Source organism: Heteronotia binoei, chromosome 2 (assembly GCF_032191835.1).
Source record: "Heteronotia binoei isolate CCM8104 ecotype False Entrance Well chromosome 2, APGP_CSIRO_Hbin_v1, whole genome shotgun sequence".
Taxonomy (NCBI): domain Eukaryota; kingdom Metazoa; phylum Chordata; class Lepidosauria; order Squamata; family Gekkonidae; genus Heteronotia; species Heteronotia binoei.
Window position 1 is genome coordinate 112,871,034 of NC_083224.1, and position 14,760 is coordinate 112,885,793.

Genomic DNA, 14,760 nt, shown 5'->3' on the forward strand with positions numbered 1-14,760 from the left:
AGAATGTATATGTTACAAGTGGGCTCAGTCAGCTCTTTTCCAACAAGAACATCTTTATTGAGGATCAGTCACACAGAAAACAAAGTAGCAGTAAACAAATATATACAGTCAGAACATAGAAAACCACGCTCCCTCAGGCAAGCACTCACCAATCCCACTGTGCCCTCTAGAAGCCTTCATTAGCATCTTCCTCCAAAATGCCTCGCTTCTTGGTTGGCTGATTCTAGCAGAACAGCCAATCAGAAAGTGGGCATCAGGATCCTGGCCTGCCATGGATGTTTGCTTCAGTTTGGCATTATATTAACTTAGTACATAACAGAATAAGGCACAATGAACCCACTGGTGATTTCAAAGGTTCTTCCCCTATGTAAATCATTTGTGCCACTAGAGATATTAACTGATAAGGACTTTTGCAACTACCTTGTTTAACCTGTATGGATATTCAGGAACTTCCATACAATGAAATCTAGATAACAATATGCTTTTCAGGAAAACTGTAATTTTTTAAAATTGTTACTTTAACTTGCTAGTTCTGGTCAAGAGAAATCTACAAATAATATTATTTTCTGTCTGAGATAACTGGAAAATGTTGCCATGTAGCTAATACATAAAACAGGAAATACTATTTCCTAGTATCCATATTCAGAGAATAAGCCTGCACTGCCACAGAAATATGAATACAATGATATTTATCTGAAAGTACATTCTTCTGCACACTAAATTTAAAGAATATATATAATCTTAAATAACCAACATACATATTAAAGATTAAATCCAGTCAAAAATGTATAGGGATAAAAGTTTATTCTTGTACTAAGTCTTTGTTCTCAGTAAGAAAATAGTTTAATTAAAGCATCCTCATTTTCTGTAAGGTTACCAGATGTCTCTTCAGTCTGAAGGGATGGCTTAGTTTGAAGAGAATGCTTTTCATTCCCAAACATCACAACCATAATACATAGTGGGTGTTCCTTATTTCAGAGCACCAGTACTATACTGTGTTTGAGTGAAGAAATAACAGATCTCCCAAACGCTCCTGGTTGCTGACATTTAGATGGAGGCAACCCAATCTGCTGGTGTGGTTATTCCTTTGTAAGCAAAACATTTGGGGTTTCAAACAAAAGCTTCATATTTCACAGCTAGGTTTGAAAGCTCTGACCAATCTTGCCCTGTTATCATCTATTCTATCCAGCGACTCATATTATTATTGCTTTCAGCATGTGGAAAGCCAACTGCAAGTCATTAGCTTTTATTTTAATTGCCCACATTATCTTGATAATGCCAGCATAGACAGGGCTGTTCCCAAGACGTTCTCTTTGGAACCTCTTCTATAGCTGCCTGATCAGAGCAGAACAATTTCATTGATATTCTTCAAAAAGGTTAAAAGAAAGCACTTAAGTTAAAAGTCATACAACATACTTGGTTTTAATTATTAATTATATTTATAGGGATTTTCTTCCCTTTGTGTTACAATTCAAATGACTGAACTCATTTGGAATCTTGTTCATAAGGCAGAAGGAAATGAATTTCAATGAACATGCTTTTTGTTTCTTGATTTAAAATACAACCTGAGGCTCAGTAATTCTTTCTTTACATTAAATTGCTGCATGTAGTTTTGATTGTATTAAGAATTCAATAACCATTTCAAAAATAGATCCAAGTGGGCAGCTGTGTTGGTCTAAAGCAGTAGAACAAAGTAGGAGTCAAGTGCACCTTTAAGACCAACAAAGTTTTATCTTTATTAAAAGTTAAGCTTTCACAGAGGACAGGGCCGGATCTAGGGGGGGGCAGAGGGGGGCGCTTGCCCTGGGCGCCGACGGAGGGGGGCGCCAAATTGGGTATGAAGTCCATTGTATTCTATGGACCCATAAGATAGAATGGCCTAAAAGGGGGTGTAATTTTGCCCCCCCCCTCAAAAAACATGTAGATCCAGCCCTGACAGAGGACACCAAAATATCATTTCTCATTACAATACTTCCTCGGATATAAAGTTATTTCCATCCCAATGTTTTCTTGGAACCATCACAGAAACAGTTGCAGGAAAGTACTATAATTATATTGGAAGGATACTGAAAAAGCAGAAAGAGTGCAAAGAATTCAGTATGGCTTCCAGTTGAATTCTGCTCAGAAATATTATAGAACAGGTTACAGAAAAGGACTACAATTATATTAGAAAAATACTGTAAAAGGAAGACTGAATGCAGAGGCTTCTTTATACTTATAGTCAAATAAATATATTCCGGACTTACCATACACTTGTTTGGCTTTTCGCCAGAATGAACCCTCATGTGAATCAGCAGTTTGTAACGAGCATTGAAAGGCTTATACCGACGGACACAACCTGCCCAGAAACAAGTGAAGTCCTCTCCTTTCCGCTGATCAATGTGTGTCTTTTCTATGTGCCGAACCAGCTCATCTTGTTGATCATAAGCAGCACTACAGTCAATCCACCGACAGGCCTGCTTGCCATTGCCAGTCTCCTGCTCATCACCCTCACTCATTTGAAGAGACTTTGGAGACATGGAGGCATGTATATGAGAAAGCGTCCCTTGAGCCTGGCTTCGCTGTTGGTGTAAGTGATAAGGTGGTGGCAGTTCTTGGTGATGCTGAAAAAGATCTGCTGCAGATGAATATTCGTCAAGTGGTTCTTGTTTTAAAAAACTCAACTTCTGGTTGCTATGGGGAGCCTCTTGCTGAGGAACACTAGTGCTGTTCATTATGAGGCAAAGGCTTGCATTTTCTTCCACTTGCCGCATTTGGGAATTATCACAGTCCACTCGGACACATTCACTGGAAACAGGTAAAAGGCATACTGATGGGGAGGGATGATGGCAATGGGTCCCAGACTGGGAGCAAGGCTGTAGCCGAGATGATTTCTGAGCACTGTGGAGCGTGATCTCCCCAGGAGAAGAGGAAATGCCAGCTGAATTAGTCCGCAGTCCATTCACACAGGTGACCAATGACGTCTGTGAGGTACGGATGATAGTGGTAATGTCAATCCCATCGGCAGAAGACGGCAGCATGGAGAGGCATCGCTTCTTCAGGTTGCCTGCCTGGTGCCGGCTGGAGTTCTGAGGGCTGCTGAGTGACAATGATCCCAGGGAGGAGCTGTGTTCATTATTAAACAAGTATGATGAAAGTGAATTTGTAAAGCCATTGTTCATTAGCTCTATTTCAGGATGAAAGCTGCCCAAGCCTCTCAGTTCCATTCCTTCAGTAATCCCACTGTGTGTGGAAACCTCAGAAAGGCCCTTAAAATTGCTTCGGCACTCCTGTTTTATATGCGGAGTAGTGTGGCTTCTATTCACACATGGATTGGTGGAATCTCTTGGGTCTTGAAACGGGGGAGGCCTGCAACACACAGTTTCATAGATCACTAAGTGGCAATAAAAATTAACAATCTGTACAATATTTATTAAGCTTCTTTTGCAATGGATGATTTAGTGACTTTGTCCCTGAAATAATAAATGCATCTGAAAATTCTGTAAAATATTTCCATTGTTGTTTTAAAAAATAAGAAAGCAGAAGTATCTTATGTTGTTTTTAAACTGTCATGCATTTAATTAAATCATATGTACTCTGGGGGCAAACAACAGTACAAGATCTGACTTCAAGAACAGCTGGATTATGCCAACTGTTGCAATTCCCTCTGCAAAATTTACTTCCTATCATGAACAAAACACCATTTGCTTGTGATGTGAATGGCCAAATGTGGGTACTTCCAAAAAGCGAGTTTATTTCCCAGTAACCATGCTCCCAAACCAGTTTAATGCTAGTTTAGAATCTGAGGTTGTGGAGAAGACAAAACTCATATTTAACCAGGATACCCACATTTGAATGTTACAGCTAACTGGAGAATTTCACACCTGGATGGTCTTTGATTAAGTTCCATATACAAAGGGAAGAAGGAAACACCACCAAGTCTGACAAGCCAGGTTCATGCTCATCATGAACATTTTCTTAAGGAAATCTCTAAGATGGTTTCAGGCTACATGGCTTCCTCCAAACAAAACCAGAAAGCACGTCCATTCAGAGTACAAAGAGCACCTTCATTCTCTCACTTCCTCAGCTTCCTTTTCTAAACAAAAACACAGTGATGCTATCTGCTTTAGAATATTTATATCCCACATTCCTGTTCTCTTAGATGCCAAACAAATTAAAACATACAACAACAAATCATTAAAATAATTAAAAACAGAGCTTAAAGGTATAAAAGGTACATACAAAGGTATAAAAACAACCATTTAAAATTTTGGGCAGAAAGGAGGGATCACTGAAGGGATGCCAAACTAAATTTAAACCCTCTTCACCAACTGTCAGCAGATGAAAACAGAAAGGGACAAATAAATCTCTCTTGGGAGATAGTACCAGGATTTTGGTGCCACCATCAAGAAGACCCTGCCTAATTTCAGAAGGTAGCAGCATTCAAAGCAGGGCCTCTAAAGATGACCGTTCAGGTAGGTTCATAAGAGAGGATCTGCATGTTGGATACACTGATATCTTACAATTTAGACTGATGGATAAGCATGTCTGCTTGGCCAATGAGATACAGAACTAAGACAGCCAATTACAATAAGCAATGCACAGTAAGGCAACTTTAAACCAGGCACCTTTGAAGAGCTGAGTCATCCGTTTAACAAAAGCAGGGTATTTAACATTTCCACCTAGTCAATGGCAAGAAAGATGTAGAATTCAACACTCAGGAATTACCTCCAGGGTCATCTAGTCCAAACACCCCCCCCCCCCCCCCGGCACAATGCAGGAAATTCACAAATACATCCCCACCCAAGCTCCTTCCTGACCTTCTTCTCATGATCTGCCTAATTCACAGAATCAACATTGCTGTCAGATGGTCATCTAGCCTTGGCTTAAAAACCTCCAAGGAGAGCCTACCACCTCCCAAAGAAGCCTGTTCCACTGAGGAACTGCTCTAATTGTCAGGAAGTTCTTCCTAATGTTTAGCCAAACACTCTTTTGATTTAATTTTAACCCACTGGTTCTGGTCCAACTTTCTGGGGCAACAGAAAACAATTCTGCACCATCCTTTATATCAGTGGCCCCCAACCTTTTTGGCACCAGGGACCAATTTTGTGGAAGACAATTTTTCCAAGGTCCGTGGGGGGGGGCAGCACTGGAGGTTTTGACACCCCAGGCTCCCCCCCCCCCCGCACATGCCACATCCTTGCCTTCCATGGGGATCTTAAAATGAGGAGGAGACTGGAGCTGTTTCTGCCTCCCCTTCCCATTTAAAGAGTCTATAAATGAGGGGTAGGCTAAGGTCACAGCAGCATTGCCCCTTCTACTGGTCCAGGACCCTGCAAGGGGAGGCAGTCTTGGAGTGAGGCCATGCTGCTTCTTCGGGGCTGTTCTGCCTCACTCCGCGGCCCAGTTGCTAGCAGGCCACGGACCGGTACTGGTCCACAGCCCGTTGCTTAGGGACCCCTGCTCTATATGACAGCCTTTCAAGTACTTGAAGATGGTGATCATATCACTTCTCAGCCGCCTCCTCTCCAGGCTAAACATCCCCAGCTCCTTCAACTTTTCCTCATAGGACTTGGTCTCCAGATCCCTCACCATCTTTGTTGCCCTCCTCTGGACACGCTCCAGCTTGTCCATATCCTTCTTAAATTGTGGTGCCCAAAGCTAAACAAAATACTCTAGATGAGGTCTAACCAGAGCACAGTAAAGTGATATCATCACTTCACATGATCTGGACACTATACTTCTGTTGACATAGCCCAAAATAACATTTGCCTTTTTATTTATTTATTTATTTATTTATTTATTTATTTATTACTTACTTACTTACTTACTTTACATTTATATCCCGCCCTCTCCGCAAGCGGACTCAGGGCGGCTTACAGTATCATAAAAACAATCAATTCCATAAAACATATAAAACCATAATACATTTATCAGTTTAAAACTATTACGCTATCTCAATCCAGTCTGGCGGTATTGGGTTCTGATTATGACCACCAGCTTCTGTAGGATGTCCGGTGGCAGCCCATTTTCAGTCAACCAGAAAAGCCTGTCTAAACAGTTCGGTCTTACAGGCCCTGCGGAACGCCGACAAATCCCGCAGGGCCCTTATAGCTTCTGGGAGGGTGTTCCAGAGTTCTGGTGCTGCCACCGAGAAGGCCCTAGATCTTGTTGCGCATAGCCTGGCTTCTTTTGGGCCAGGGGCAGACAGCAGATTTTTTGTCCCTGATCGCAGTGCTCTCTGGGGGATATATGGGGAAAGGCGGTCCCGTAGATAGGTAGGTCCCTGACCATAAAGGGCTTTAAAGGTTAATACCAACACCTTGAAGCGAACTCGGAACACAACAGGCAACCAGTGCAGCTCTCTCAGCACTGGCCGAATGTGCTCCCGTCGTGGTAGCCCCATTAACAGCCGTGCCGCAGCGTTCTGCACTAGTTGTAGTCTCCGGGTTAGCGTCAGGGGTTGCCCCATGTAGAGAGCATTACAGTGATCTATTCTTGAGGTGACCGTAGCATGGATTACCGTCGCTAGGTCGCTGCGGTCCAGGTAAGGGGCCAGCTGCCGTGCTTGCCGAAGATGGAAAAAGGCAGATCTAACAGTGGCTGCCACCTGAGCCTCCATTGTAAGGGAGGACTCAAGGAGCACGCCTAAGCTCTTGACCTTGGGGACCGGTATTAGTGGCACCCCGCCACCACATCACACTGCTGACTCATGCTCAGTGTATGGTCCACTAAGACCCCTAGATTTTTTTTGCACATACTACTGCCAAAACAAATCCCCCCCATAATAATGCATTTGGTTTTTCTTACCTAAATGCAGAACTTTACATTTATCCCCATTAAAATTCATCAAGATCATCCTGTATCTTGTCTGTCTTCCATTGTATTTGCAATACCTCCCTATTTAGTATCATCTGCAAATTTAATACGCATTCCCTCTATTCCTTCATCCCAGCCATTTATAAAGATGTGGAACAAAACAGGTTCCAGGATAGATCCTGTGAATTAGAGGTAGGTATTTGTGGGTTTCCTGTACTGTGCAGGGGGTTGGACTAGATGACCCTGGAGATCCCTTCCAACTCTATGATTCTAGATCCTTGATGCACCCCACTTGTCACTTCTCTCCAAAAGGATGAGGAACCATTCACAAGCACTCTTTGGGTGTGATCTGTCAAGCAGTTACAAATCCACCTAACAGTAACAGGAGTCAAACTACATTTTACCAATTTATCAACAAAAACAGTATATGAAACCTTATCAAAAGCCTTACTGAAATCAAGATAAACTATGTCTACAGCATTCCCCTGATCCAGCAAGGTAGTAACTTTCTCAAAGAAAGAGATAAGGTTAGTCTAACACGACTTGTTCTTGTGGAACCCATGCTGGCTCTTAGGAATCATAGCCATCTTTTCTAAAAGCTCAAGCACTGACTGTTTCATGATTTGTTTCAAAACTTTTCCTGGTACACCAGTGACAAATATCATGCATTAGGAAATGTACTATTTCACAGCATGGCCTATGCACAATCTGCAATTTCCCCAGATCTGTGAATAGCCAGATGATCTGTTAATGTGCTGGGCACACAAGTTCTGTTTAAAAAAAAATTAAATCTTCAAGGAAATTGCTTTAAGGCATATTTTACAAAATATTCTTATGCCAATTTGGCACATGTATGAATGACTGAAAACAGGCTTGAATGTGATGAGAGACATACAGAAAGGGGTATCTCCACAGGTGTTCCAATTGTCATGCACACTTCCACTCCTGAAGAGATCTATATTTTCCAAACCAGACAGGTTGGGGGAGGGAATCATCTTCTTGGCATGAACTGTAGTACAATGTAGAGGAATGGGGAAAACATATGTATTGAGAGAGTAAATTGGGGAGGGATGGGGAAGAAAACATACAGTAAAAATACAAAGTTCTTAAGACCAAAAACCCCCCAAAGCCCTGCATTACCAACAAGAAAAAAAATAGCAAAAACTGATTTAAGTTGATTTTTATGTGATACATGATTTTGTATTCGCATCATGATATGTGATACATGATTTTGTATTTACATCTTGTGACTTCCATACTATAATGAAATAAATCAGACAATCTAGTTCCCACTAGATATAGTGGGACAGCAAGATTGCACCTTCTTAGAAGTTCAGGTGCAGGTATAACTTTCTGACAGGGTATACTTACATAAAATGCAACAAATCTTGTAGCCCAGCATCAGTCAACTCTAGCATTGATTGCAAAATATAAATTTCACTGTTCAAGCCTATGTACAATGAACTGTATATATATGGACCATATTCAAATATTATGCTCAGATGTGGATTCCCAGATTTGGATGGGCTTGTTGGGACAGTAACAAATTGAACGCATTAAGCTGCCTCATATTGACTCAGACTATAGGTCTATCAAGGTCAGTATCGACTCTCCAGAGTCTCAAGCAGACTGTCCAGAGTCTTAAGCAGGCATCTTTCACATTACCTAAAAAAACAGGAGACACCAGAGATTAAACCTAGGGCATTCTGCATGTCAAGCAGATGCCCTTCCACTAAGCATTCCAAGATTATCTTGTTCCCTCACCATGCACGGGCAGAAATAAGCCCAACAGTTCTTACATCGATGGAATTGGCCTACCTTCTATTTCTTATTAGGAAAAAGTTATTTTTGTATTCAGCTCTGTCCACTACACTAGTACTTTCTAAAGCTCCTTGGGAAGGAGTACAAGGCTCAAAAAAGGAGTACCAGGTTCAGAAAAGAGAGGAAATGGTAGAATTTGTGTTGCTGCTGAAAAGCTCAAAAGTACTGGGTTTTCAGGATGTATTCAGTCCAAGGGTGTGTCTTATGACTTGGTTGATAGTCACTCACAATTCTTTTCATGCATACATATGTTCTGCATATTGTTCCAGGGTAGAAAGAACTAGATGATAAATTGCAGAAACACACATATAATATAAACTCACCTGCACATCAACTTTCTAATGCATTCCAGTGACTAAAAAACCCCCACACCCACAAGAATGTTGTTTTCCCATAAAATCACAAGGTCTGGGATGCAGGACTGGCAAGATTTAGTCTTTTTCCTTGTGGCAGGTTTACAACCCAATACCTTGTGAATCATCGAGCCTAGGTTCATTATTTGTAATTCCACTGGAAAATTTCCTCTGTCTCCATTGAAATTGCATACTCAGCTCTTTCATCTATAACATATTCTATTTTACATATTGTTTATGGCTTACTATAATTTATTGTTTACAATCTCTTAATGTCATGTATTGGGTCTGGTAATAACCAACACACCTGGATTTTACAGGTGGAATAGTAAATGCATGTTTATTAACACACCTTAACAGCTTGTCTATAAAACATGAGGCATTCCAATAATATGAAGAATGATGTGGCATAAAATGTTTTCCTGGCATGTATTTGGAACAACCAGCAAAGTTTACTCATGGCTTCATCATGAATCCCAAAGCCCATGCAAGAAAGCTCTACATTTGCAAGGTACTTTGCAACAGTTGCCTCATTTGTCAGTATAGCCTTTAAATCAGGGATGGTTAACGTGCAGCCCACGCAGCCCTCCCTGCAGTACTTGCACTCCAGTTGAGATCTTTAAAACTCCATATTTTACCCTTGTTCATAATGATAGATCAAGATGGGTAGCCATCTGTAACAGCAGTAAAGAGCAAGAGCCAAGTAGCATCTTAAAGACTAACAAAATTTGTGGCAGGGTATGAGCTTTCATAAGTCACTGTTCGCTTCTTCAGATACAGCTAGAATGGAAGTCCATCTGTCCTTCTAGTGATTTCAAATACCACATGACAATAGCAGGTGAATGGCAATAGTAAGCACGATTGGATTAGGTGAGATATGCAGAGTAGTAGTAGGTATGGAGAACTTAACATTGGTAATAAGAACTGAAACCTAGGTCTTGATTCAGTCCAGGAGGATGCATTGTCTTGAGCTTCATTTTCCGTTGCAATTCAGCAGTCTTTCTGATTTCCCTTTGAAATTCCTTTGTAAGAGCACTGCTACTCTTAGGTCAGCGACTGAATGTCCTGGAAGGTTAAAATGTTCCCCCACTGATTTTTGAATTTTGTGGTTTCTAATGCCAGATTTGTCCATTTTTTCTTTGTTTTAAGGACTAACCTTTTTGTCCAATGTAGAGGGTGGAAGGACATTACTGACATGTGATGACATAAATCACATTAGAGGATGAGCACAAGTATGAACCTGAGATGGTACTGCTGACATTGCTGAGTCCAGTGAAGGCTCTGTTAGAACCTATATAAGAGCAAAGTTGGTGGCTTAGTTTGTTGCAGGCCTTGGTACCAGAGTCCATGTTATTCTTAAATAATCTATCATTGTGGGTGAGTTGCTTTAGGTTAGCAAGCTGTTTGTAAGCAAGAAAAGGTCAGCTCGCCAGTGCATGTGTGAGGGAAGTGCCACTATCCAGCATGGGTTTTAGGTCATTAATAATACGTTGAAGAGAGCACTGGGCGACGCGGAAGATGGCGGACGCTTGAAGCAGCAGCTCCCGGCTCACAGTCCCTTCCCGCTTCTCCCGCTCCCGTTCCCAACTATTTCTTTCACCTGGCATGGGCAAACGAACTGCAGGGAACACCAAGGCAGCCAAGAAAACTCCTGCGAAAGCCACACCGACGCAGCAGGTACTAAACTTTCTTCCAACGAGCCCCGGGCCCTTACCTCTCTCTGAAATGGCGTCCAGCCCTTCCCCCGGCCCTGCTCAGGAAGAGGGCTCTTTATTAACGACCCAAACATTTCAAGCGGCGATTTCACGCTTGGAGGACTCAATAGGGGTCACAATAGGGGAGAAGATCAGCAAAGCTATTACCCCCTTACAATTAGAACTAAAAAAAATTAATGAAACGCTTTCAGCAGTCACTCAAACTGCAGACTCAGCGCTGGAAATGGCTACGGTGGCCCACGAGGCTGTACAAGCCCTGCAAATCTCAGACCTATGGCTCCATGAGAAGGTGCTTTACCTGGATAACAGATTAAGGGCTGCTAACCTGAAATTTAGAGGCCTGCCAGAACAGGCGGAAGAGAACCAGGAGGTAAAAATCTTCATTGCCTCATGGCTTGCTTCAGCCTCCAAGATGGAGTCCAAGATGGAGTCGCCCCTCTTATTGATTCTGCCTACCGTCTGGGGGCATTACAGCCCAAGTCAAAAGACTTTTCAAGAGACATACTTGCCACGGTTCCAGACTCCAGGACCAGAACCCTGATTTTACAGAGAGCCCGATCTGAAGAGGGTCTACTCTACAAGGGAAAAAAGATCCTGGTTCTAGCTGATCTTTCACTGGAAACCCTGCAGCATAGAAAAGAAATGAAGCCGATTCTAAACTCACTATTTGAACACAAAATACGCTTCCGCTGGGCTTCTCCTATCCAGATACTGGTTGTTCACCAGGGCCTTCGGCTAACAGCTTCTGATTTCACCTCCGGCTGTGATCTTTTTAAACAACTAAACATTGACTCTCCTTCATCTCCTGACTCAAGTGGGGCTACTTCATCTCGTTCAACCAACCCACCGTTTTCTTTCAAGCCAAGAAGACGACGCTGACTTCTCCACGGACATTCAGTTCACCTCCTGCTACTTCCATCTCCTGCTTCTGAACAGTTGTATTTGCACTACCCATGCCATCTTGTTCTGGTTTAAGGGAGCGGGGTCTTTCTTTCCTCTTATTATGTCACATTGTTAAGGGAACAGCCGGGATGTTCCTTCTTTTTGCTCCCTCCATATTAGATTGTATATTTCTTATATACTGAGTAAAGTTGCATTGTTTCCTGGTTGGAAACAATGAACAGTTTAGTAAGATTTATGTTGTTAATATTGTTGATTTGTTTTTTTAAGGGGAAAAGGTACCTTTTACTGGTGTTTATTTATGGCCCTTTTCAGACGGTGCTTTTTGACCAGCACTGGTATGTTCTGGTATACTCTGGCCATGACCCACGAACTCAGTGGATCCCTTTAGCGGTGTTTGGGTTTTTGGAAATTTTTACATTTATACTGAAAAGTGGTTTGTGTTTGTTCAATTTGGTTCGGACAAATATGGTTGTCGTTGGGAACCTAGATTTTTGCAGTCAGGTCACCAATCCTGGTACTCCCACCCCAATGTTCTCTCTTTGTTTATTCTGTGTTGTGAGAACAAGGGAAATCTGGTCATTGCTACTTGTTTTTTCTACTTCTTCTCATCATTGTTATACAGAGCCCCAGTCCGGGTTCTACAGGCGTTATATGGATCTTAACAATGTTTTTTTTTACTTTAATGTATCTAAATTATATCTGACTTAAAGTTAATTTCTCTCAACTGCAGAGGCCTTAACAACATTATTAAAGCCAAGCGGCTTTCTTCCGCTTTGACCAAATTACAACCTGATCTTCTTTTCCTACAAGAAACCCACATTAAGTCGGCAAGCTCCACCATACTTCGATCTAAGTGGTTCCATACACAGTACGTAGCTCCTGGTTCTTCTAAATCACGCGGAGTCGCCATTCTACTTTCAAAAAATACCCGGTTTGTTTTGTCGGCTCAAGAAGTCGATCCCCAAGGACGTTATATCTTTATAAAAGGTACACTTAATGACTCTCCTTTCACTCTGGTTTCTCTATATGCTCCCAACTCCTCACAAATTACCTTTATAAAAGACACGCTTTCTAAACTTGTCCTTTTCCAAGAAGGGGCAGTCATTATAGGGGGGGACTTTAACCAAATCATAGACCCCAGGTGGGACAGATCCTTTAAGCCACACTCTCCCCCGACTTCTTCCCCAGCACCTATGCAATCTGTCCTTCATAATTTTAACCTATGTGACGTTTGGAGACTGCATAACCCGGGGGTTAAGGACTACACCTACTTCTCGGCATTACACAATACCTTTACAAGGATTGATTATTTTCTTATTTCTCCCTCCTTATTGAACCAGGTTTCTTACACCAATATTGGCCTCAGGACACTTTCCGACCACGCCTGGTTGGAGTGCACACTGCATGTTGGTTCTCAGGACAGGCCTTCATTTAATTGGACATTAAATAAATCACTCCTTCTGAACCAAGAATTTTGTACACAATTAGAGCAAGAGATTAATCTTTATTTCAAAAACAATTTGGATTGTGGGGTTTCCAAAGAAATTGTGTGGGACGCAATGAAAGCTGTTCTGCGAGGCAAGTGTATCTCCCTGCATTCGGCCTACAATAATACGTTGAACTGGCTTGAGTTGTGAGCTGTATGTGACCACCAGTAGTGCTCTGTTGTCACTTTCTTTGGGCTTGTCTTGTATCAAGCTCTCCCTCAGTATTGTTCTAGCCTTTTCACTCATTCTTACCATATCAGGAGGCTACACCCGCTGTTGGGATGTGATATAGTCTGCAATTCAGTCCAGAATATATTAGTTTGTTTAACTACTGTAATTACAAATGTCACTGTGCTCATATAAAAATTAAATTTCTTCTGAAGATTTGGTAAAAATCAGCCATTTCTGATCAGATATAAAGTTGTGCTGATGGCAGCAAAGAAATAATATTTCACTGCCATTCCGTTTGCTGAATCACATTCAGCACAAGTATTTAGGTTAATCAGGCAACTGAAAACTCCCAGGGGTGAGTTTTAAATGTTAATGATTTGGCATTTAGCTGTGTTGTTTTCCCATAGTTCTTTGCCAATAAAATCTTCAGACTTCTTCCAACTTTGGCATTAATGTAATAGGTACTTGGGTGCTAGAGGTATCTCTAGTACTATTTAGTCACTGTTGCCTGGATCAGTTAACACTGGCTAACACTGACAAACTTCTGGGGAGAGTAGGGGCTAGTATTTGTGATCTTAATCGATGTCTTTCTTATTTATTTATTTATTTCAATTTATATCTAGTAAAATAAAATCCTTCAGGGGCACTAGGTCTTTTATTTATTTATTTCTTCATCTTTGGATTTATATCCCGCCTTTCTCACAAGTGGACTCAGGGTGCGTCACAACAAAAAAGCAAGAACAATTAAATACAATTAATAAAAAGTTAAAATTTAAAACAATTTAAGTTGAAAACAGTACATAACCATCTCTGGTGCCCACCAATATCTCCTACTGGGCAGGGCAGAACAACTGACAATAGTGCCTAATTCAGCAGATGCCAAGATGAGTATTGAGGACCATTCATCTGGGCAATGTAGACATGGAGGCCAAGGTCTTAAAATGTCTGTTGCCTCATCAAATTCAGACAACCGTGAATGCCCTCTGATGGATGGAATTTTTCCAAACACCATGAAAAAAGGTGGTTATCAATAGCGATTGGTCATCTTTTGAGGTCAGGTTACTGAATGGACAGTGGCAAAGGCAATACTAGAAATATTTGCATTAGATGCTGAGTCCCATACTCTTTAACTTGTTCATTAATGATCTGGAGGTGGGAGTAAGCATTGAAGTGGACAAGTTTGCAGATAACACTAAATTGTTCAGGGTGGTGAGAACCAGAGAGGATTGTGAAGCACTTCAAAGGGATCTATTGAGGCTGGGTGAGTTGGTGTCAACGTGGCAGATGAGGTTCAATGTGGCCAAGTGCAAAGTAATGCACATTGGGGCCAAGAATCCCAGCTACAAATACAAGTTCATGGGGTGTGAACTGGCAGAGACTGATCAAGAGAGAGATCTTGGGGTCGTGGTAGATAACTCACTGAAAATGTCAAGACAGTGTGCAGTTGCAATAAAAAAGGCCAACACCATGCTGGGAATTATTAGGAAGGGAATTGAAAACAAATCAGCCGGT

The 14,760-nt window shown here is 41.6% G+C and overlaps 1 protein-coding gene across 1 annotated transcript in view; it reads right to left on the reverse strand.

Moving 5' to 3' along the window:
- The window catches only part of GLIS1 (GLIS family zinc finger 1), a 511,250-nt gene that overhangs the window by 310,956 nt on the left and 185,534 nt on the right, over window positions 1-14,760 (reverse strand). The window contains exon 4 of the mRNA XM_060231864.1: window positions 2,247-3,348. Within this exon, the coding sequence (XP_060087847.1) occupies window positions 2,247-3,348 (1,102 nt within the window). The remainder of the gene's footprint in view (window positions 1-2,246; window positions 3,349-14,760) is intronic.